Below are 24,987 nucleotides of genomic sequence, written 5' to 3'. Positions count from 1 at the left end.
ATCTATTTCATATGTTTCAGTCCATTGTAGTCATTATTCTTTTTGATGCTCAAACATTTCCATCTTTAACTAGTGGAATGCAGTTTGAATTGTCTCTTGTTACCGTCAAACAAGATTCCACTAGACTTTTCTGGCAGGATAAGATGCCGAGGCTTCTGTCCTAGACCTGGAATCAGCTAGTTCTACAAGGAATCCTGGTTTTTTCCCATGGAAAACGGTGTGGATAGACCACAGTCCGGGTGCTAAGAACAGAATCTCTCTTCGCATGGATTTGCAGTGCTCTTGTATGTATGGACAGTAACCTCATCCTTCTCAGCAGCTCATTATTTCTGCTTCTTATAAGCCTCCAGTTCCACTTGATGTTCCTCCTTCCCCTCTTACAACAGCCCGTGTTCCTGTGATGCCTCAGCTTCCCACCAGCCAGGAGGTCCCCCTTCTCCTAATCCGCTCATCATTCTCTGCCGGGCCAGACACCTCTGCCCACCTCTTGCCTGGCACGACATCAAAGTGGGGAACACTTCCATAACGCTGAAGAATATCGCACCCCTCCTTTTTTTTTTTTTTTTTTTTTTTACAGAATGTTTCTATTTTTAAAAAATTTGCTTCAGGGGAGCTAACTTCTTATTTTCTACTGAGAAAGTAAATTCCTAGGCAGGTTGATAAGAAGTCTGGGGTCCCTGAGGAGGAGAGAGGGGTCTGGGGCTCTCCAGGAGGACAGAGGGTCTGGAATTCTCAAGGAGGAGGAAAGGACAGTCTCTCTACAGTCCTTAGTCTTAGTCACATAAAACTTTTTTCTTTAATTCCAGAACTGATGATTACACAACAAACAACTCAGTTTAAATTCTGTACTAAGGATTATGTAACAACAATGTATCCAGCTTGAGGACAGTTTCTCCTTCCTGAAAACCTTCTGGCTAATCCTGTTCTCTCAAAATGTAAATTATGGGAGTGGGTCTAGTAAGATCTTTACAACCTTGAGACACTCTTTTGATTTACTGTAATAACTAATTAAAAAGTATATAACTTCCTTGCTTAGCCTAGCGAGGGGGGCACTCTCCATCCCCCTTCTGGTGTCTATGTCAGAGCTTTCTCTGTGCCTTTTTATACTTTAATGAAACACTGCTACACAAAAGCTCTTGAGTGATCAAGGCTGACCCTTGGTCCCAAAGCTGCATCTTCTTCGAAGATCATGAATCCAACACTGTTCATCATGAGCTATCACTATTCAGGGTTTTGGTAAGCAAACTGATTCTCTTTCTTAACCCAGAATGACAGTGCTTTGAAATAGTATGGCAACAGCCAGCCCCGTCACCAGAGCAGGAACGTATTACAAAACCAGTAACTCCCTCAGAGACGTGTGCTTCCCCGTGGCTCAGTGGTAAAGAATCTGCCTGTCAATGCAGGAGACATAGGAGATGCAATTTTGAACCGTGGGTCAGGAGGATCCCCTGGAGGAGGAAATGGCAACCCACTGCAGTATTTCTTGCCTAAAAAATCCATGAACAGAGGAGCCCGGTGTGTTATAGTCCATGGGGTTGCACACACAATGTGTGTTTCCTAGGAAGTCTGGGTGGTTGCACGTTGAAATTTTCAACTAGAGTTTCACAGTAATGAAAGTGTTGAGGAGTTAACTTACCTTAACCATTTTTAGGGCAACTACCCATTTAAAAACCAAATTAATACTGAGGAGCTACTCTCTGAAAATATGTACATGCATACCAAAATTTATCAACACTTTCATGAGTTTCAAGGACCTGCCAGGGACTCAAACTATCTTGGAGAGTTTAGTTTGTTTGCACTAGGTTCTTTTTTAATGTAGACCATTTTTAAAATCTTTATCGAATTTGTTACTATACTGATTCCTTTTTGTTTCTTTGCTTTTGTTTTTTGGCTGCAAGGCACGTAGGAGCTTAGCCCCCTGACTGGAGATCAAACCTGCACCCACTGCATTGGAAGGCAAAGTCTTAACCACCAGACCCCCAGGGGCGTCCTGACAACTACATTCTGGTTTGCATTGGCTTGTTGGAGGCAGCCGGATGTGGAAGCTGGGACAGGGTGTGGACAGAAGGGAACACAGCTGGAACTAGGGTGGAGGTTTTAAATTTCTCCATTCATCATTATCATGCTCTGGTCTACAGCAATGAAGGCTATATCTGGTGCCAGTCATGAATTATTTGCTATCATTCCATGATATTATATGTGTAGAAATTGGAAGTCAGCTCTTAAAACTTGGGATAATTTTGGAATACAGATGGCAGCTGGTTTTAGGCAAAGAGAAGACTGTCAAAGAGTCATCAAAGGGAGCCATCCCACAAGGGAAGGGCATGGCAGCCCACTCCAGTGTTCTTGCCTGGAGAATCCCATGGACAGAGGAACCTGGCGGGCTACAGTCCATGGAGTCACAAGAGTCAGACACGACTGAGCTTCTGCGCACACATACTATATTATATACAGGACAGTAATATCAGCACTTCTTAACACGTAAAATCAACACCTCTTTTATACAGAGGCCCTTGCCCATCTTGGCAGGAGGTTTTTTGTAAAGAGAATGCTTTGTTCTTTTGTTCAGTACATCTGAGTCTTTATCACTTGAAGTCCACAACACCTTTTTACATTCTGTACTTGTGCTTGAGAATCTCAGAGAGAAAAAGATGTTTATTCGTCACCAGATATTGTAGCTCTGAGGCACAGGAATCCTGGGAGAACAGGACAAAACTGCAGATGAAGGGAGGGTTTTCATGTAGACACAGAAGTCCCTGAAGCTCTGATTTATTTGACGTTTGTGAAGTGAAACTCAACAGGTTGTTTGTGGCTGATTTGAAGCCCTTGTCATACCACATTTTATGGTTCCAAAGGAACAAAGCAGAGAAAAGTTCCCTAAAGAAAACTGAACAGGTGGTTTGGAGCTATAGGACATTTTAGTTACAGGGTGAAGAATCTCCGTTTGATGGTAAATCATTAAGTTGCCTTGGGTCATGGGTTGGAGTGTGCCTTAGTGGTTGCTAAAAGAAATCTAGAATGCTTTTCTTTTCCCCGAATAGCCTTCTTGTAAAAACGTCCTGACATCGAGGGCTGTGACCAAGCCAGGCACCACCAGGAGCCGCGGCTCAGGTGGGCACAGGCCTGGAGAGGTCTTCAAACACAGCCAGAGAGACAGGGGACTGGTTTTCTGATGGTAAGAATGATGGCACGCAAATCTGTACCTTGAACACTGTTCTCACTCCTTAAGAAGCCCACGGCTTCCCTGGAGGTCCAGTGGTTAAGACTCTGAGCTCCCAATGCAGGGGGCCCAGGTTCAATCCCCGATTGGGGAACAAGATCTCACATGCCACAGGTAAGAGTTCGTTTGCCTCAGAAAAAAACAAAAACAAAACAAAACAAAACAACCAAGAGTTTGCATGCCACCCCTAAGACCTGGTGAGGCCAAATAAATAAATAATTTTTTTTTTTTTTTTTTTAAAGAAGAAGCTCACGGCCCTGGAGACACAGAGTAACTTGGAAACTTTTAATAAGAAAATCTCTCTGTACCCTTTAGTAACCTACTGAGCTTGGTCTTGCCAAGGGGAACCACCAAGTCTGCCCCAGTGCTCTAATTTCTGAACTGCCCTAGTGAAAAGTGAAAGTGCAAGTCACTCAGTCCTGTCCAACTCTTTGTAACCCCATGGACTGTAGCCCGCCAGGCTCGTCTGTCCCTGGAATTCTCCAGGCCAGGATACTTAAGTGGGTAGCCGTTCCCTTCTCCAGGGGATCTTCCCGACCCAGGGATCGAACCCGGGTCTCCAGCATTGCAGGCAGATTCTTTACTGTCTGAGCCAACAGGGAACTGCCCTAGAGACAAGTCTAACTATACACTGGTCTGAAGCAAGATCAACAAAAGCAGGATGTGAACAATGTGCCCATTCAAGGGCTTGTAACACATTCTCTCAATTAATTTTTTAAAAAATAGGTGCACATCAGTCATCTGGATTTAAAACTCTGAACCACTCTGACTTCAGGCAGGTAGTAAGCTCCCTACACATGGCATGAACTCAAGAAATATTCATGGAGTAGACGCTACTGAATGATTTATCATTTGGTCCTACTGAAATTCTGAAATAAAAGTTTCTAGCTAACTTTTGTTTTAGGTTAACATGAATTAGTTATGTTCTCTGGACATCCAGCATACCCGCCACTGAGACCCTATTGAAAACATCTATTGTAACATCTACTATTCATTAATTCGTTCTGAAATATTTAACATGTATCTACAACATTCTGGGCACAATGAATCACCATTTAATTCAACCATTATAAAACTCTAGAGAGAAGTATGTAATGAATAGGGTTCCATGCTTTATTTGTATTTTATTCAAATACATCTTATGTTTTTAAGTGGTGCTAAGGAGTTGAAGTTGGATATGCTAAGCAATCATTAGCCATGTCTAATTTAAAAACTCTAAATTCTCATTTAAAGTGAATTAGCACTAAAGACTTAGCAATACTACACATGGGTTGTTAATTAGTTTTTAGAGTGTGTGATTCCTGCAGGATTTCAATCCTGGGTCCCTTTCAGTTCTCACTATCTTTTGAAGATACTCTGAAGCAGTCTGGATTTAGGTAGGGTGACCATATAGTTTATTATTCCAACTGGGGCAACTTTGAGTGTGAATGGGGTGCTGTTGATGATTGCATCAGTGCAATAGGTGTAAAGGGGATTCTCTGGGACAAACAGGGTCTTAGTTTTACCTTAGGAAAGAACACTGGTGGAAGGATCAGGAGTTGATACACACTGGCTGCCTTATCAGTGCCTGTCACGTCCCCTTTTTGGGTTTCAGTTTATTGGAATGAAAAGGAAAAGCATTGTACTAAAACCGACCGGCAGAAGATGAGATGGTTAGACAGCATCACTGAATCACTGGACGTGAGTCTGAGCAAACTCGGGGAGAGAGTGAATGACAGGGGGGCCTGGAGTGCTGCAGTCCATGGGGTCGCCAAGAGTTGGACACAATTTAGCAACTGAACAACAGCAAAACCCACCCTACTGCTTCCTTCAAACTTCACCACTTTACAATTACAAATGGACTCAAAGGAAAGAATCTCATCATGTTTTTCAAACAGCTTCAAATTCAGAGATAGCTGGCTAGACAAGCACACGAAACACTTCTTAAAAACTTGCCCCTTTTAAAAACCACGTTGTTACCAAAGCTTACATCATATTTTAAATAAATCAGCTTAAGAAATCAATAAGCTGACTTCAGGGTTGGCAAACATTTCATCCACACCACCTGAAGCATCGTGTTGAGAAGGATTCTGAGGCTGCACCTGGGCCCATGAGGAAAAAAACGAAAAACAAACCTCAGTCAGTTAGTGATGGTTTCTGGGGTCATGGGGACATGAGAGAGAGGCAAAGAGGGTAGGAGGGGTTACAGGCTACGTGTGTGTGCCCGTTCTCTGCCAGGGCTGGCCAAGGGTCTCTGGTACTAAACTATAAAACGCAACAAAAATCTACCCCAGGTTTAGGGTAGATCTGCTTCATACTGGTATCTAACAGAGTGTGAGTCTCACCCAGGGATTCCTGTCCTTTTCCCTGGTCTCAGCCGCCCTCCATAAGCACTCCGGTGGCAGAGTACAAGTGATGGTCAGCAGCCTTGGCGCACGTCAGGATCACACAGGACTGCGGGGAACGGGCCAGGCTTCGCTGGGATTCACAGCCCTGCGTCCTCAGCCAGAGCTTCCACCAGGACAAAGACCCGCTGGCAGAGGGGCTGAGACAGGGATGGGGGTCAGGGCCCCCTGCCCTCAGTCCTCATTTCTATAAAAGCTCTGTGACCTTGGACACATTACTTTTCTTAGTTTGTAAAATGAATTTGGATTCAGGGATTTTCGAACTTTAACTTTCTGTGATTAAAACATGAAGAGGTGAAGAATATCACAGTGTGTTAATTCCACGCTAGATGTCCTTCTCTTTGCAAATTCAAGGAAAGCTCCTTTTGTGTCAAACATAAATCTCGCAGTAACTGATCAGGAAGCAGACACATGGAACTCCTTCATGCATGTGTGTGTCCTTTGCTCAGTCAAGTCCAACTCTGCAGACCCACTGACTAGCCGGCCAGGGCCCTCTGTCCACGGGACTCTCCAGGCAGGAATACTAGAGTGGGCTGCCAGGCCCTCCTCCAGGGGACCTTCCCAATCCAGGGATCGAACCCTGGTCTCCTGCACTGCAGGCAGATTCGTTACCCCCTGAGCCACCAGGGAAGTCCATTTATGCACAAACAGTCATCATTTTTTGAAAGAGGAAGCTCAGTTATATAACACAGTAAGCCCCTTACATGTGAATTTTCAAGTTGTGAGCTTTTGAAGACGCAAATGTCCCCCTGTATGCCAACTGTTGTATTGTACTACTGTACCTTTCAAGGCATTGTACTGTAAGGTTAAAAATGTCTCATTGTTTATGTTTGTTTTTTACATATTATTTGTGTGAAAAGTATTACAAACAGTATAGTTGTATATGGGGCATCCTTGATGGCTCAGACTGTAAAGAATCTGCCTGCAATGAGAGAGATCCAGGTTCAATCCCTGGGTCAGGAAGTTCCCCTGGAGAAGGAATTGGCAACCAACTCCAGTATTTTTGCCTGGAGAATTCCACAGACAGAGGAGCCTGGCGGGCTACAGTCCATGGGGTTGCCAAGAGTCAGGCATGACTGAGTAACTAACACACACCATATAGCTGACTGTTAGTTGGGTACCTAGGTTAACTTTGTTGAACTTACAAACAAATTGGACTTGTGAACATGCTCTTGGAACGGAACTCATTTGTTTGTAGGGGGGTTTAACTGTACTGTTAATACAATCCTCTGTCTAGGTTGTTCTTGCAAATTGTTTTTTTTCTTAAGACACTAAAAATCCATGGACATAATTTACTACTTCAACATATATTTTAGTTGCTTGCATCTCTGACTTTAGCACATTTCTCAGCATTCTCACTGTTTAATAAGTTGATATCTTACCTGAGTGACAGCAACATTTGTCCCGTCGGTGACTTCCACACTCATATTATAGATGGACCTCTGCTCTGCATCCAAAGGTTTTGCAATGACAATGGTCCCAACACCCTTCTCTGCGTCAAAAGAGCTGTCAAAATTGCCCCCTGACGAGTTCACAGAAACAACATGAAATTAGCACATCTGAGAAGTTATTACACGTACTGAGGTATGTAGTCTTAAAGGGAGCTCAGATACAGAAACGCTTTTTCTGGACAGGCACCCCTGTGGCTCAATTTGTACTTCTCAAATGAATCCTTTATTTTCTAACTTAACTCATATTTCAAAACACAGCCTCTACAATGCATAACAAATGTCACCAAGAAATATATTGCCAAAAATCCCCTCAGCACTAATGTTAGAGCAGTAAAACATAAATTGACCACATAAAATATTTAGAAAGCTAAAGTCCCATTCAACCCCTTGTGGCTTCTGGGCTAGGAATTTGTGGACCCTTTACATTTCCAAAGTAGATTAAATTCTAAGTAAACAAACAGTCCAATCATTATTAACAAAAATGAGTAGGCACTTTGAAATCTGTACCAGGATTGATGGTAAACATGTGGTTGTTAGAGTTCAGATTCCCTCAATTTAATGTCAGAAATGAAGTTATAAATACTAGAAAATATGGAAAAGCAACAAAATTGGATTTCATATTAAAAATTCTCTATCTGTAAGTTGGGATATTTATAGAAAAAAATTTTTTTTTTTTTTTTTTTCGCAATCTTGACAGTGTGAGTTATCTTTCTCTGCCCAAAGTAGAAAGTTTACAGGAGATTTACAAAATGAAATCTGGAAAGAATGAGAGGGGAACATCAGCTATGGAACAACTGATAAAATATTTTACATGAAAGTTTATGAAACTTTACTTTCTACCATTGGACCAGGTGTAATCTATAATCTATGACTAATGTGCTTAAGACAATATAGACTTTGTTGAAATTACTGTAGATGTTTTCATCTCTGTGAACCAAAGTGTGGTTTATGATCTTTTTCAAAATGAAAGATCTTTTTTAAGGGAGAGAAAAGATATTGGTAGAAATGCTAGAACAATTTTAATTAAGTATCAGTCAATGTTCACAAGTTCTATTTATGCTAGCTTGAAATTTCACTATGTCAATTAATTTTGTTCCTGGGCAGTAATTTTATTTAACCATAGCACATAGGGCAATGCGTTTACTGAATTTCATATTTTAGAAAGGAAATCTTGGCTTCTGTTTTCTGCATTTCATTTTGCTGATCAATGAACAATGTTATATACAATTTTTATAATACTACAATTAGAAATGGGCAGATGAGTTAAGGGAAAGAAGGATTTTATGTGAATTACTAGAATTTGATGTATAATGACATGAAATAAATAATGTGGTGTACTTACAAAAAAACTTGTCATATATATTTCAAATACTTATTGCTTGCAGCTGCCATATACACTTAAGATTCTTTAATTGCTAGAGAGAACATAATTGCCCTTGACATTTAATTAAAGCTATGAAGATATGGGGTACCAGAGAATTGCTTGGAGATGATATATTTTTTCAAAAATTTCATTTTAAAAGAGACTCATCTTCCAATTAATATCTTTAATTGATTTACTGAGAAATACTAAATGTTAAGTCAAAAAAAAATGTCTTTTGAAGAACAGGATAAAGAGAAAGGCTGAAAGAGAAGCAAGCCTTAGGTCACCATGCCTCTTTCAAAGGGAATGTTTCATGTTGATAACCACATGAAATGAAATGTATGGCTGATTCAAGTGTCTTGAATAACCATTCTAATGAGCAAAGAAAAGTCATTTGCTATCAAGTGGTATATTCTGAAAAAAACTTTGCCATGGAAACTTTCAAAAGAAAGATGAAAAATCGCCTCAGACTGTGTAGAAGGGAAGATGAGAAAGCAGCTTCTCAAGCTATTTCTGGTGGGTATTAAGTCATATTTTAAACCACATTAAAAAATCATCTTTGGAATGCCTTCTTACTAAGATTTTTACTTTTTTAAAATCCAAGGACCATGATTTTGGGGGATGGGGGTTAAGAGTGGGCCAGTTATTTTAGAAGGTGAAAATTTGTAGGTCAATGTAAAATGGAAGCTCTGCAAATAAAACTTTGGTTTGCTCCAAAGACAAATAAAAATGAAATTTAGAGACTATGCAAGCAATGTCTTCCAGTTTCAGTTACTGCTTCAGTGGGATGATTACGTACCCTTTCCCTCACTGCCTCAGACCCACATTTTCCTCGGGGCCCTCCCTATGCAGAAATACATCATCATTATGCTTAGTGGCATAAAATTTACATATTTTACATATGGCATATAGATTGTCTGCCTTATTAGTCTTTTTTTTTTGTATCAAAAAACATTCTTGATTACTTTTATGGTAGTTTAAAAAACTTTATTTTACATTGGAGTGTAATTGATTAACAATGCTATATGTTAGTTTCAGGTGTACGGCAAAGTGATTCAGTTATACATACACATGTGTCTATTCTTTTTCAAACTCTTTCCCCATTTTGGTTATTATCAAATACTGAGCAGCGCACAGGGAGTTCTGCTCAATGTGGGGGTGATTTTTTACAGTTCTCTCTCTTCCTACATGTGCGTGCATGTCTGTGTGTATCTCCCCCATTCACCTTTGTTGTTTCAAATACTCTAGACCAGAAACCTTGAAAGTAGCAGGGGAGATGGACAAGGAGAAAGCAGATCACAGTGAGCTGGAGAAACCCTGTGAGTATCTCTCCATCCATCAATAAGGCTAACAGCCTCTGATGCTCACTTCTAGGGCTTGTGCTTCTAGTGAAACCAAGATTTCATGTAAAACCAGGTTCCCCAAATCACCCCTGAGTTTTACAGTGAATTTCTGACAAGGGACACAGAATCTAGACCAGCAGTTCACCATCAACCCTCCCGCAATTTCACAGCCTACCACTTAGGCCTCCCATTTCATGAACAACTGTCTCTCCCCCAGGCCTCATTTCTCAGGCTCCCTTCTAGGCTGAAAGGTGATTTCATTTCGTCGGATCCCATGTCCAATTCATCTGGCGTGAGCCTATCAGATGGAATGAGTCTGCTTTCACTAGCAGCGCCCGTTTAAAGAAGATGTGCTTCCTCAGAGCCAGTAACAACATGCAAAGCCAGAGTGTGCTGGGGCGGCAGCGCTGGGCTCGGCACAGGGTGGGGAGGGGGAGACACCGCCAGCCGGGCTGATTCAACAACGTGGGGATTAAGAGAAGCCACAGCCTGAGCGTTGCAGGGGCGTGCGGCAGAGATGGTTGTAAGCGAGGTTGTGAACAGCCCACATAACAGAGAATTCATGTCAGGGGACATTTCTCTTTGACCATTTTCGGTCAAGACAGGTGCAAAGGCGTAAACAGAGCCCCGAGAGGTGTGCTGCCTCTCCACCGGATTCTAGAGTTTAAACGTCAAAAGTCGGAGGGTCCCAAAAAAGCTTCAAAAAATGGGATGGGAATGAAAATACTTGGAGCCAGCAGCTACTGCTGGAATGTGCGGGGCAGCCGGGTGTTGGGCCATGAACCAGTTAAGCTTTCCTTTAAAGATCACCGTCTCTCCATTTCGAGACCCAGCGGTGACTATCTCACAGCTTTCCCTTTAGAAAAGCTTCCGGACCCCTCCCCTAGCTCGGATTCCAATCTACCCTACTTACAATGGTAACACTGCCAACCAAACTTTCAAAAGCAATCAAGGGGGATGAGCTATGGGAGAAGCTTCCCAAACACTGAGCCGCAGAATCTCAGTGAATTACGGGAGTCGTTTGCAAGCTGTTCATTCAAGTTTAGTGTGCACACCGAACTTGAGGGAAAATACTACACACTATTTCTGCGGTTTGATCATGAATAACTGTCTGCCTTGGAAGGAAGAAAGCACAGTACCGGGCTAAAATGGATGTTTTCATAGGAGGCAGGAGAAGCAGGCTGGAGGTTAGAAACAGTGGTAGGAAGGAAAATCCCTTCTAGAATCTGATTTAAAATTCATTTTCTTACAATAATATCTGAAGTAGTTTTAAGATTTTTATTATTTTCCTAAAGTTTCTTCAGGTGTTTTCCTATGGACCACATGGTTGCTATGGAGAAAAGAGAGACTTGTTGGGGATCCAGTGAGAAGAAATGATGTCACTGATGACTATGAGCAAGTGTCACCCTGATGGAGAGAGAGCTATATTAGAAATGGGACAGCCCTCTTGGGAGGGGTAGGGGAGAGTTCTGTGATTAAGAAATGTGGGTACTGAGTTACAGAAGACCTAGAGAGGTTAATGCTAGTCAGGGTGCCATCAAAGAGTTTAACTTGCCTACTTGATGGAACCCTGGGGCTTCCCTGGTTCAGTAGTAAAGAATCCACCTGCCAATGCAGGAGACATAGGATCAATCCCTGGGTCGGGAAGATTCCCTAGAGGAGGAAATGGCAACCCACTCCAGTATTCTGGCCTGGGAAATCCCATGGGCAGAGGAGCCCGGCAGGCTACAGCCCATGGGGTTACAAAGAGCTGGGACATGATTAAGCACACACGCACTTGATGGAACCCTAATAGGGGATCGCCCCATCTTGGGTGAGGTTCTAGAAGGACAGATCTAAGCTTGTAAGACAGAAGCAGTCAAGAAACCAGATTCCTCAGAAAGCAGTGACAGACTAAGGGCCCAGGCTGTCTTCATGCTCCTGCAACAGAAACACAGAAATGTGTTTCAGCTGAGCTGGACCCACATGCCACTTTATGCCATCAGGGGATTATTTTCAAAGAACAGCTTTTCTCTACACATTAGGTGAGGCAAGTAAACAGAGATAGGTTAAGTGTTTACTGCCTACCAGAAAAACAGTTATCCTAGTCTAAGTCAGGGGAAAAGCTAGAAAAGTGGGTGGTAGTATCTTCCATCAGACTGGAAGTAAAGAGGAATCGTTTGGCATATGTAGTCATGGTGGTCTTTATAATACAAATATTTGTCAGCGGGATAAAGAGACAGGGACTGAACTGTGAACCAGACTGCGTGCACGTCAGAGAGAATGCAAATCAAGGTGCTGCCGAACTGAAATCACAGTCTCCTGAGAAGTGTGAAGATTCGTGAGCAAGCCGCAAAGGACTGTGGGCGAGCTTTGTCCCTTCCGCCTTCTCTCTCTTTTAGCGCAGGGAAGGAACACGCTGTGCCATGGGCTGTTTAAACACAGAACAGCTGAACTCTATCACGTTTCCTTTTAATTACAGCTTTCTTAACCTGGTTACAAGTGGGCTTCTGTTTCTGGAAGCTGAAGAGAGTCTAGCTGTGTGATGCTGTACGACTTTGGAGGCACAAGAAAGTATCTGGCAGGTCCTTGATGCAGGGGTCCCGGCTTGGGAACAAAATCCCGCTCTCTATATGGCTTTTGTGAATTCACATGATAGTAGGAGGAAAAGAAATGCAGTTAAACAAGAATCAAGGAGATTGAAAATATGGAAATAAGGAGACAATACTCTCAGGGTAAAAGGCATGCTGGAACACTATTTCTGCTTATTTAACATGAGTTCATTAGTTAGAGCATCTGTAAGCTCTGTTAGGCTGGGAGGAGGTATGGTCTGTAACCGTGAGTGTGTGTATAGGTGTCTATCCAGCTAAAGCACACTGTTAAGTTTCTTAGGCATTGAGAAGCCCTTTCCCTTATCTCTCCTCGATGTTAGCTTAGCCAAGAAAGATACTTGGGTAAGGAAGAAGGAAAGAGACAGAGGAGAGTTTTGGGGGCCAACGACAAATAAACAAGAAATCTTGAAAGAATGAAACATCTGAATATGATAAAGGAAACAATAGGTTTTTAGAGAAGAGGAAAAGATGTTGTCAGCAGGTTGGAAAAATATAGCTCTCTGAGATCAGAAAAAATTTTCAAAGGGGGGATTTGGTGGAAGGGGGATCCATATCTATTCTGAACACAGCCAGCACCTGGGGAAAAGTTTGTACTTTCTCCATGACTTAAAGAGTTGACATTTCAAGAGGCTGGCTGGATGCAGGGATGGAAATAAAATCAAGTTCTGTTTGGGCATCTGGCCCGGTAAATTTAATTTGCAGGAGAAGCTTGACTGGATGTTAACAGATACACAGTGAAATCTGTGATGGAAGCACCTAGACTAGAGGGACAACCTAGTAGGTCTATATTAAGAGAAGTGCACGTATGCATGCTCAGTCATGTCTGACTCTTTGTGACCCCATGGACTGTAGCCTGCCAGGCTCCTCTGTCTACAGAATTCTTCAGACAACAAAACTGGAGTGGGTTGTCATTTCCTACTCCAGGGATCTTCCTGACCCAGGGATCAAACCTGTGTCTCCCAAGTCTCCTGCATTGGCAGACAGATTCTTAACCACTGAGCTACCTGGGAAGCCCATCAAGAGAAGTATCTGAGCACTAAAACTGGAAAGATTCTATAAAAGGAGTGTAGATTTAGGAATAAAGATGGAGAAAATGGATGCCATGTTTCTGATCATGATTCCTAGATATGATTTGGAGCAGCCTAAAGGGACTCCTTCCTGGGAGGATTCTGGTCTGTCAACTGCCCGTCTCTTCTTGGACCAGTTCTCTTTTGGCCAAAGGTGCTGTGGTTGCTGAGGCTGAGAATACAGTGGAAGGTCACAGTGACTCTGGATGGGTCTGAGGAGGCATCAGTGGGGTTAACACATGGGCTGCCTGGGGCATCTACATCAGCTGGCATCATTATCCCACTCACCCTGGGTGGAGATCAACAAAAGCAATGGCAGGAAGAAGGGGTGAGGACACAAAGACCTTGACCTTAAGGGTTAAGATTGGAGCCAGGATAAACACCATGAACATGTACGCCAGCACTAATACTGCTGAATGGAATTCATGCAAGTCAGGTTACACGCAGCATCGTTAGGCATGCTTTCCTATACACAATCATACACACACAGGCAGGCATGCTAAGGAGTTGCAAAAACGACTTGGATAACGTGTCAGGTGGCTGGTCAGACTGAGAATCAGAGAAAGGTGTGCTTGTGAGATTTCTGAAGAGGAGTGTACGCAAGGGCATCCTGGGGTGGGCGGGATGTGCCGCATGTCAAGAGGCTGTATGCGCGCATCACGCAAGGCAGAGAAGCAGTGCTGTGAGGCCACAGAGGCGCCTGCAGACTGGAGTGTCGGAGAGGGATGGAGACAAAGTGGTCACTGATGGCAGATGGCAAGTCCTCCCACGGCTCAGGACAGTGCAGCAGGAGCCTCAGCCTTTGGCTGTCCACTGCACTCTCCCCTGAATTACTGAAAAGAAGTCATGATTGCACTGGAGACACGCTGAAACTGAGATGTGTCTTCTGTGACCATGAGAGGGGGCATGGGTGAAGGAATTACCAAGAGATGCCTGGGGTGTGAGAAAACGACTGAGAGGAAGGAGGAGCAGAGAGATCTTCCATGGATCAGAAGAGGTACCATTTCAAAGGCGCTAAGTGGAAATGAAGACAGAGTGGAAAGTTGGGAATGACGATGGTCATGCACAGGGATGGTGTGATCGATGCCCATTAAGGGAAAGAAAGCTGGTCTACCAGCATTATAGAAAATGAAATAGGTAGAAAACAAGCCTTTTCTTTGGGGGAAGTTCAGGGGACCCTCTACTGATGTTTCATTTGGGGGACATGGGGCATTCATTCTTTTTCTGTGCTTCATTAAAACAGATGTGGAACGTTCTAAATGCTTTCCCAAGACCCCATCATTCCTGGGAAGAGAGGCAGGTTCCTGCCCATCCTATCCAAGCAGTGACACGTGAAGGAAATGATTCCCCCAGACCAGCTCTCCGGAGTCACCACCTCCCACGGAGGACCGTGGGAAGTCAGCTTCAGCTGGACCAGCGTCAGACCCACTTCAGCTGGCGTGCACACTTGCCTTCGCCTGGATTCCTGGTCCTCAGCACTTATTTCCTCTCCGCCGCCTCTCCCTGCCGGGTGGTGAAGGGGCAATTTTGCCCTCTCTTTTTGCAGCCTGGTGCGCTTGCTTGCTTTCTTTCAAGGAATTTAAAGGTTGGCTTTTAAGGTCTATCCTGCCTGCGTCCATCTGCTTTTTGTATTTGGCTCTCGCAGGAAGCTCTCGCTGGCTATATATCTAGGCTCCGTTTCCTGTCCTTCCTATTGTGGACAGCAGCCCGGGACTCTCCTGGTGGGGCTTTTGGGTCTACGAATGGTGCTCCTACAAAACTGAGGGGCTGGGATCTATTTGAATTTACTTTTCAATTGTAAAAAGGCCCAGGTAAACTAACCTACGAAAAGATCAAAACAACAAAAAGCCCACATACCTCAAAAGCAGAGAAAAAAGTTTCTCTAAAGAAATCAGAACAACCCCCCCTCCACCCCAAATACAAACCCCACCGAACCTCAAACAAAGGAGTCACTGGATATGAGTAATGCAGTCGCTGTTAGAGGCATGTATGAAATCTGTGGGCTGCACTTCAGCCTGTCACAGGCAGTTATGAAAGATGTAATTTAATTTGCTTAAAAAGAAAAAAAAAACCCGTAAAAGGCAGATTGGATAGCTGTATTTTAGCAAATGTGTTTGCACTAAGGGTACCTTCTGTTGAACAGTTCTGCCCACAAGCTGTCTGTAGAATATAGAACATCTCTCGAGCATGCTTGCCACCTTGAAGCAGGGTAGTCGGGAGCAGAAAAAAAAAAAAAAAAAGAACAGAATGCAGAAAAAAGGTGAAGAAAAAGAGAGAAATGAAGGACAGCAAGTCTAGTACCATCAATACATTTAGAAATGAGATTAGCCAAGTGTGACAATAGAATTTAAATGACACACAGAAAGACATTAAGATCGCAGTAAATAACGTACTATGGAAACTCCAGCCAGAGAGCACTTTCGGTTCAGCTTAGCTACGGAACTCGGAACGAAAGCACAGGTCGACTATTCATTTTACTGGCTCTTTTGCATTCCAGGACTATACATCTTTTAATCTTAGCATAATCTTTAAGTGTTTTTGTTGCTGTTGTTATTGTCTTTTTTCTTTTTTGCTAGTTGCTCTGAACAGTCAGCGATTATGTTGCCCAATACTGCCCTGGGGGACTCAAACTTACCAACAATGTCAAACCACAGAAGGGTGTTAGCTGGCTGCACAGACACCACCCCGACAATCTCCGTGACTCGGTCATTCTCCATGACTGTGAAGTTGTAGAACGGCTCATCGAAGGTCAGTGGTACAGGTGAAGGAGGCGGTTTCTTAATCCATTCGATGTGGAGGCGGGCCGTGGAGGACTTCTGAGGGCGCCCGTTGTCCACAGCCTTGATCTACTCACACACGGAGAAGACAGAGAGCTGTTTCAGAGTCTGGGTCCTGGCGGAAGCCTGCATCTATCACTCGTATGCTGTGGGGCTCAGAGTCCACCCTCACGACGGGGTTGGCAAGGGGAAGACGCGGAGAGCAATCTGAGGACAATCGGCTCAGGGACTGCAGGAAGCAACTCGGACACATGGGGCCCCAGAGCACGTTTGCCAGAGGTGTTTTGAATCACTGCCAACCTTGCAGATGTGGAAAACTTGAAAAACAAATGGTGCACTTGCAGATTTTAGCGCTGGATGGACACGAATGACAGCTACAAGAGTGAGAGGAGCTGCTTTGATTTCTTATAGCTGTGGTGGTAATGTTGAAAAGGGAACAAATGCATTGTCATTGTCACATAGAATTGTCACATGGGATTCCAAGAGGGAGATAGGAGGAGGCAGAGGAAAGGCATCAGCCTTGCAAAATTCATCTCAGAGGCCCTCTGGTTAAGCCAACCCTGAAGGAGTGAAGGAGATCTCTCTCAGTGGAAACGTGGGCCCCTCAAGGCAGTGGAGTGAGGAAGGGGGTGTTAATGACTCTTCTCTTTGGTTTGATATAAGGGCTGAGAAAAGCATGTTTCCTTGCCCAGATATGCAGGATTAACTGCTATGCTGTCCTGGACTTAAATGTGTGTGTGTATTGGAGGGGGGCGGGGGTGGTTTGCAGTTAAGTTTAACAAGCAAACCATCAGTGATAGAAAATTTAAAAACCAAAATAAAAAAGGATTGTAAACTATCACATTAATAATACCATTTCCAGATGCATTGCTAATAGTTGTAGCCTTTAAAAACAGTGACAACTCATAGCTCCCTAGTGCTGTGTTCACGCATGATCACTTTCCCCCAGTTTCTGTGAGAGGAAGGGCCCTTGAAGATACCTTAGGTTGGGTTTCCCAGGAGCAGAGTCTGAGACAGGGATGTGAGTACAAATGATTTCAAGAGGAAGTGTTCCCATGAGAAAGGGAGTGAAGAGAGCAGGATAGACAGAGGAGGATGGTAAGCAAGGATGTGGTCTCAGTTGAAGTCTAACCTCAGCCTGATCCCAAAGGGAGCTCTGAATCATTCACTGTACTACTGAGTTGGATCCACCTGGAGGCAAGGAGGTTGGGCTTTTATATCTGGTGTCAGTTAGGAATTGGCTGTGGGATGCTGGGCTAGTGTAGGTGTATAGATCATCTTGGCTGAGAAGCGTGGCCAAGGATGACTCTATGAAGAAGGAATCAGCTTTGAGCCCTTAGCAGTCAACACTCACAGCAGTTGGGGGAAGGCTGGACCAGCCTGATAAAGGGAATCTGGGCAGGGTACCAACAGTATCCACTGTAATCCACCCAGTCCTCAAAGATTTCCACTGGCAAGTCTCAGACAACTGCAGTAGCACCTGTTACATCAGAGCTGCTGATGGTAGAAACAGGACTGGTTTTTAAGTTATTTTCTTTTCTCTGTTCACTCTTCTGAATACACTACTGAGCAGGGAATGGAGCCCAAGTCCAGTCCATAGGCATAAAAATTAAATGGACTCAGACCGTCCTTTAAAATAACAAAGCATTGACCATACACAGTGGAGAAGACTGTGGCGCTAACTCTGGACAGCTGTTGGCCCTGAAAGTGTCCGTCACTGGGGAGGCTGACCAGTCCCCTTTCAGGCATAGCTGCTACCTGTCTAAAGTGGTTGGGGTTGGGGGAGCAGGCTGGTGCCTTAGGCATGGTATTAATCGATTAAGTCTTTATTTGAGATGGTGCTCATACTTGTTTTTATTTTTGATTTTCTAACAATGAAAATGTCATTTTTTACTTCAAATTTTTCACTCTTTGCAGAATAAGCCTAGATATGATTTGTGTCCCTCAATTTATACAATTAAATTCATGTTCTATCACATTGTCAACATTACAAGAGTTGTTTTCTTGTAATTTGGGATGTCTTCAGGACATGTTGAGAGGCAGGCAGGTTATGGTATTTCTTGTAAGTTGGGATGTCTTCAGGACATGTTGAGAGGCAGGCAGGTTATGTTATTCTGCTGCTCTCCTCTCCGCAGCTTACATCTATGCTCAGTACCTTGAAATGATCTGGGGCTACAGAAAGTGTAAGTGAGTAAGTGACGGAGCAGGCTGTGTACTGGAAATGGAGGAAATGGCCTCCTTATTTAGGAACGTCACTGCAACAGAAAGTAGCCTTCCATGTTTATGTGGCTGCACTTTTTGGTCCAGAGACCTTTTTGTTTTTGCTTAAAACATATATATGAACAAGAAAATAACTTCCTCCCCCTCATTAATGTTATTGAGGTTCAGAAAAATCTTACCGTGAGAATGTCATAACTCCCTGCTGTAAACTGCTTTCTGGAAGAGACCATGCCAGTTTTAGGGTCAATGAAGAACCTCCCGTCATCATTCCCATCCACGATACTGTAGGAAATCTCAGCGTTGGGTCCCTCGTCTTTGTCGAATGCAAAAGCCCTGTAGATGGGCTCTCCCCGCTTCTTCCGGTCACGTTCTGGCAGCTTGATCTGGTAGACCTTCTCTGGGAACTGAGGCTTGTTGTCATTTTCATCTAGAACCTGAACCACCACCCAGATGGTCGACTGTTTCGGGGAGAAGCCACCATCTGTCACGGTCACCTGAGTTTTGAAAGAGAAGGAGTTTTACAATCAGAAAAGAGAAAAAAACTTCTCACCGCTCGTCCCCTTGCCACCCCACGAAAGGTTTGTTCTGGGCAGGAGGGCATCTCAGCCTCTCTTTTTCTTGTAGTTCATGTCAAATGCATAACGCTTCATCATTCACGCATAAGAGCAGGGAAGACCCTCAATCCGGTAATGGAAATCACTGATAGGAAGGAAGGAGAGGTAGAAGAAATATGGTTGACTTTACAAAAGGCACCAGGTTACAGAGACGCAGCAGACCTAAAATGTGCCCCTCTCTGCTGAAATTTGCTCCATGGTGTCCAATTTTTTGCGACCCCATGGACTGTAGCCTGCCGGACTCCTCTGTCTGTGGAACTTTCCAGGCAAGAATATTGGAGTGGTTTGCCATTTCCTTCTACAGTGCCCTTCTCAACAGGCACCAAAAGCACAATAACCATCATTATGTGTTAACCCATGGGTGCTTCGTCTAGCCCTTGGGCAAGGCTATCACTATACAAATTCTCTCAGTACTCATGCTCTTTTCTTTCTTTTCTATCTTCATGCAAAATTTGTGATGTTTTTTACATTGTCACTGAACAAAAGGAAAACTCTGATTATAACTTACAATTTTGATGGCTGCTCGTAAGTACATTTGACAGTTACAATATGTTTTTAACAGTCATAAAATATTTTTTCTTCCTCTCTGGGAAGTGGAAAAGAATGGCAACCCTTTTCCATAACTCTGAGATGCTATTCTTATGCATGTCTGTGGAAATGGAGAGAGGAGAGAGAAGAGGAACTTGTAGATAAAGAATTTGCATGGCAGATGTAAAGTGTCTTTGAGTCTTAGGATAAATAATCTTCTTGGTCACAATGATGATAGTTATTATCTTATTAATACTTAACATGTGGATGGTGACATATAAAGCACTCTTCTATCTTTCCTCAGTAAGTGGAGCAGGTTTATTTATTCCCATTTTACAGATGAGAAAACAGAGGCTTAAGGTCCCATCACTACTAAGTCTGAACTCAGGTACTGAACTTTTGGCAAAACTTGCTATTGTGTTTAACCACAAAACCTGGAGGAACCTCTATTCAATCTTTCAATCACTATCTTGATTGAATGAACTTTAAGACTAACTATAAGATAGTTTTTTATTTCAAAATACATAATTGGAGGCGGGAAGGAACATAAAGATGCACTTGGCATCAACAGGAGAAAAACAGCAGTGAGTTACAGCCCCTCATCATCCAGTTTGTTGCTTAATTAAGCAACCTGATGGGAAAAATGAAGAGAAAAGAGGCCCAAAATGTGGGAAAACTAATGGCTTTTTGCAAAATGGGACCCCAATCTAGTCTAGTTTCTCTTACAAGCTGCTTTAGAGGATGGCTTTAATAGACTTCAGGTAAATTTTCACAGGAGTTCTTGTTTTCTTTGAAAAATCAATCAAGTTTGCTTCCAAGGTCATTTTCCCAATTGGCTTGTTACGTTTCAGAAAAGACACACTGTTAGGGTGACTATGTGCCAAGGCTGGCATTTGACTGGGTTAATTCCTGGACAGGACAAGTTCTGAAGAGGCAGTTTGCTGCTGCTGCTGAACTAGACTGTCACACTCCCAGGTGAGCTGTGTTGACCAAAACACACTGATTTCTTGGCACTCAACTCCTCCACCTCTTTACTGCTTGAACGGCCCCTTTCCAAACCCAGATAACTCCCACTGTCTTCCCTGTGCCCAGAATCACCTCCTCACTGCTTGCCAACACATGGAGCTCCAAGTGGAGCTCTGGGGCTACTTCAGGGTCAGCAGGCTGGCACGGAATGGGCAGGCCCTCCTGGGGCCACTCACCTGAGGATCCTGCTGCTATGAAGGTGCCCCTTCTGGAGTTCGCCCAGGTTTACAAACCCAAGTCCTCGAGGTGTCTGCTTACAGGCGTGAAGGGCGGCAGCCACACAGACTTATGAATAGCCTCCAGGTTCCCCTGCATCGCCTCTCCCTGGGTACCAGCCCCTCTGCCCCCGCCCCCAGTCACACGGGCATCCTTCAGGTCTTCCAGCATACTCACTTCCATCTCAGGGCATGTGCCTATGCCATCCTCTGCCCTCCCTTCACTGACCTTGCCTACTCATCCTTTGGATCTGCCATTTCTTCAGGATGCCCCCTGACTACAGAGATCAAGTACCCTCCCCGCCCCCCTGGATACTCTATCTCCCTCCTGAACTATACACTCTTGAAATACCTTATACTCTTCTTCTGCAGCACTTACTGTCATGGAAATTAATTAAGCACATGATTCTCCACCAAGCTGATAAGTTGGTTAAGGGCAAAATCTGATCTTGCCTGTTGTGTTCAGTGCTCGGTGCCTGGGCGTCCATGCCGGGTCCCTGCTCTGTCTAACTATTCACATGCAAGCAAACGTGGAAGTCAGGAGGCAATCCTCATGTGCACCATTCACACCTGCCTCCTACTCTGGGACAGGCCTCATCTGCGTCTTGTTTGGAGACCCTCAGTGGCCTTCTGGTCTCCCTGCCTTCAGCTTTCACCTCTGTCGTAAAGCATTATTTCTTCCTCAAAAGAAATAATTTCTTCCTTCCATCTGACCACATCACTGACCTGCCCAGCATTCTTCAGGGACTCTTGAGGCTGAGGATCTGGCCTGCCGTGATGATCGCTGCACTCTGCCTGCTCCTCTCCACCCTCCATGCTCAGCTGCACAGCGAGCCTGGGGTGGTGCTGAGTACGCCGGGCTCCCACTCCTCCGTTCCTCTGCACATCTGGTGGCTTCCACGGAAGCCTTTCTCTTGAGAATACATTTGACTCATTGTAGAAGCTTCTATTCAAGCACCGTTTTTTAAGCAAGGCCATTCCTGCCCCCTGCAGACAGCTCTACATGCCCTCACCATGTTCCCACTCCACTGGGCGTACCGTCCCAGGACATTAATTATCATCTTGCAGTTTTAAGTATCTATTGCCTTATTGGTCTGTGCTCAATCTTTCCAGATTGTGAGCAAGCTGAGGTCAGAGACCGTCTCATGCATTGTTCTGTTCTGACACCCTGTACAGCTCTAAGTGCCAAATAAATGTTGCTAAATGAAACTAAGAAGTGATCCACTCCCAACTCTGCCCTATGATAACGAATGGAGGGAACATGCAGACAGTGAGGGGTCTGCTTCTTCATCTGCAGGAAATGAAGAGACTGGTAACATAAGATCTCCCAAGTGCTCTATGATTCTCTGAATGGGGTCAGGTAGAGGAAGACAGAATTTTCTTTATTTTGTTCTGTTTTGGCTGGCACCATATGACTTGTGGGATCTAAGTTCCCTGCATTGGAAGTGTGGAGTCAACCCCTGCACCACCAGGGAAGTCGCAGGTAGACACAGTTTTAACCATACACTGGGGTTCATTATATTATTTATATTGCTGCAAAGCCCATGATAACTTATAACAATTTCTAGCTACTTTCAAAACCGTGCTGATCACTGTGGACACTTGTCTACAATTTACTCCAATGATCTTTTTGTGTGTTGGCTCCCCCAGGACAGTGTGAGCTACTTGAAGGCAAGAACCCTGTCTTCTTTGTCTCTTTCCTGGGGCCTAGTATATGACTAATAAATGTTTGCTGAACCGAACTACATCCCCTATAACCTCAAAGTCTTAATGTCTGTTATCATTTCTCTAGACCCACTCATGTCTCCAGCCCCGTTGGTATCTGGAATATTGAGAGTGAAAGTGAAGTCAGTCAGTCGTGTTCAACTCTTTGCGGCCCCATGGACTATAGCCTATGAGGCTCTTCCATTCATGGAATTTTCCAGGCAACAGTACTGGACTGGGGTACTATTCCTTCTGCAGGGGATCTTCCCAACCCAGGGATCGAACCCAGGTCTCTTGCATTGCGAGCAGACACTTTTACCATCTGAGCCACGAGGGAAGCAATTACTGACAATTCCATCAGATCCTCAAATGTCACACTTCACACTGCCCTAGACCTCAGTCCATCACGTGGAATTAGCCTGCATGGAAGAAGGGGCAACACTGGAGACTGAGCCCCACTGAGATAAATCCTCATCACCTCCTCTGCACTGTTTTTCATAAATGATGTATAAGGAATTAGCCGTTGTTTAGAAATGATCCACGTGTCCTCTAGCTCTGCCACCCTATCCCAGATTTTCTACTCTCACAGTCGATCAGTAATCAGTGGTTCAGCAATCAGTCACAATCCTGGAAGTTTAATGTCTTTCTTTATTTACAGCTAGCAAAAGGAACCAGAAATAATATAGTACCACTGAAGGACAGCACAGCTTGTTTCAACTTTCTACGCTACCCTTGTGATCTGTGAAGACCCGGCAGGGCCGGCAGGCAGGCAGCACAGCCCCGCACATGAGGACAGCAGGGCACAGAGGAGCCTGGTGCTACGTCTCTCCACGGAAGAGGCGAGCGCTTCATAGGGTCAACAGTGGGCGGACACCGCGGATTCTGGAGTTATGGCCCCCGAGGGAAGGCCATCCTTCTACTGTCTTTCTAAAGCATATTTTCATTTATTTATTTGGCCACGCTGGGTCTTAGTCGTGGCATGTGGATCTGGGTCTTCGCTGTGGCATATGAACTCTTAGTTACCGCACATGGGATCTAGTTCCCTCACCGGGGGTCAAACCCAGGCCCCTGCCATGGGAGCACAGAGTCTTAGCCACTGGACTGCAGGAAAGTCCCAGAAGGCCATGCTTCTCAATCATTTAAATTGCATGATGTATTTACTTTTGTTTTCTCTCTCCACGTAGCAGAAAGTCAGTTAAGTACGTAAGCTGACTGAGAGCTGAGACATTGTCTTGTCTCCTGTCTTGTCCCAGGGGTTATAAGAGTATCTTAGAATATATTCAACCTTTCTAAGATGAAGAGTTTAATTCTGTCATACTCTTCAACCCTTGATTTATCAAAAATGATTACTTCCAGGCCACTAACCACTGAACTGCCAGGGAATTCCCCTATATTTAAAATTGTGAATCTTTCTTCAGAGACTGAATATCTTTCCTACTCCACTTGACATTTGCCTTGGACGCTTTATTTTCATCTGATATATTATATACACTTCACATGTCAGCCTGTTTATTGCATGTCTGCCTCTTTAAGAATATACGCTCCAGGAACCTCCCTGGGGGTCCAGTGGCTAAGACTCTGCATTCCCGATGAAAGGGGTCTGGGTTCCATCCCCGGTCAGGACACTAGGTCCAACATTCTGCAATTAAGACCCGGTGCAGCCAAATAAATAATAAATGATTTTTTTAATAATATGAACTCTACAATGCATGAATTTTCATCTTTTTTTGCTCATAGGTATATCCTGAGCATCTACAATGATGGATGTGATAGGCATTTAATAAATACCTATTAAATTAATTAACAAAGTATTCATCCAGTGCCTTCTACGTACAAGAGTCTTTTGTAAGGCAAATTGGGATATCAACCAACCATCAACAAGCATGGATTCCTATTAAATTCACCCCTTCCCCATGCCCCAAATCTTTCCTGGTATTCCTGACCTCTGGTCATCTGGCCTTATTCAGATATTTTCAATAAGAACTAATGCCTTATGAAGCAGTCCATGTGCTGTTTGATAGGTTCAGTCTTCCCAAAGTTCTTCTTCTTATTGAATCTGGATATATCCATCTATCCTTAACCTAGACAGACTGTAGCTTCCTACAGACTGCCTTTGTTTTGCTCTTTGTAACTATACAGAAAGACTCAAATTCTTCCTCCACACTGTGCCAGTTATCTACTGCTGAGTAACCCCAAACTAGGTGGCTTAAGATAACCAGAATTCTTTTATTAACTCTCCTCCTTCTAGGGCTTGAACGGAGCACATCTTCCCTGGAGTCTCTCATGCAGTTGAAGTCATCAGTCACTCGACTTGTGGTCAGCGGCGACGTCTGTTGGTCGATGGCAGTCACTGGCTGGGACCTCAGCTGGGGCTGAGGTCAACAGAGGTCAACAGGCCCAGGATCCACAAGTGGCCGCTTCGTGTGGCCTGGGCTTCCTCACAGCGTGGTGGCTGGGTTCTATGAACAAGAGGCCTGGAGGACG

The 24,987-nt window shown here is 44.1% G+C and overlaps 1 protein-coding gene across 2 annotated transcripts in view; it reads right to left on the bottom strand.

Annotated features, from left to right (window-relative positions):
* FAT3 (FAT atypical cadherin 3) overlaps positions 1–24,987 on the bottom strand; it is a 622,988-nt gene that overhangs the window by 151,376 nt on the left and 446,625 nt on the right. For both annotated transcript variants that reach the window (XM_061120597.1, XM_061120607.1), the window contains exons 4-6: positions 18,596–18,910; positions 16,055–16,265; positions 6,987–7,126 (exon numbers count right to left, since the gene is read on the bottom strand). In XM_061120597.1, the coding sequence (XP_060976580.1) occupies positions 6,987–7,126; positions 16,055–16,265; positions 18,596–18,910 (666 nt within the window). The remainder of the gene's footprint in view (positions 1–6,986; positions 7,127–16,054; positions 16,266–18,595; positions 18,911–24,987) is intronic.

The sequence above is a fragment of the Dama dama genome, chromosome 2, assembly GCF_033118175.1.
Source record: "Dama dama isolate Ldn47 chromosome 2, ASM3311817v1, whole genome shotgun sequence".
Classification (NCBI taxonomy): Eukaryota; Metazoa; Chordata; class Mammalia; order Artiodactyla; family Cervidae; genus Dama; species Dama dama.
The sequence above is the reverse complement of the archived record's forward strand: the minus strand, read 5'-3'. Positions and strand labels throughout refer to the sequence as shown.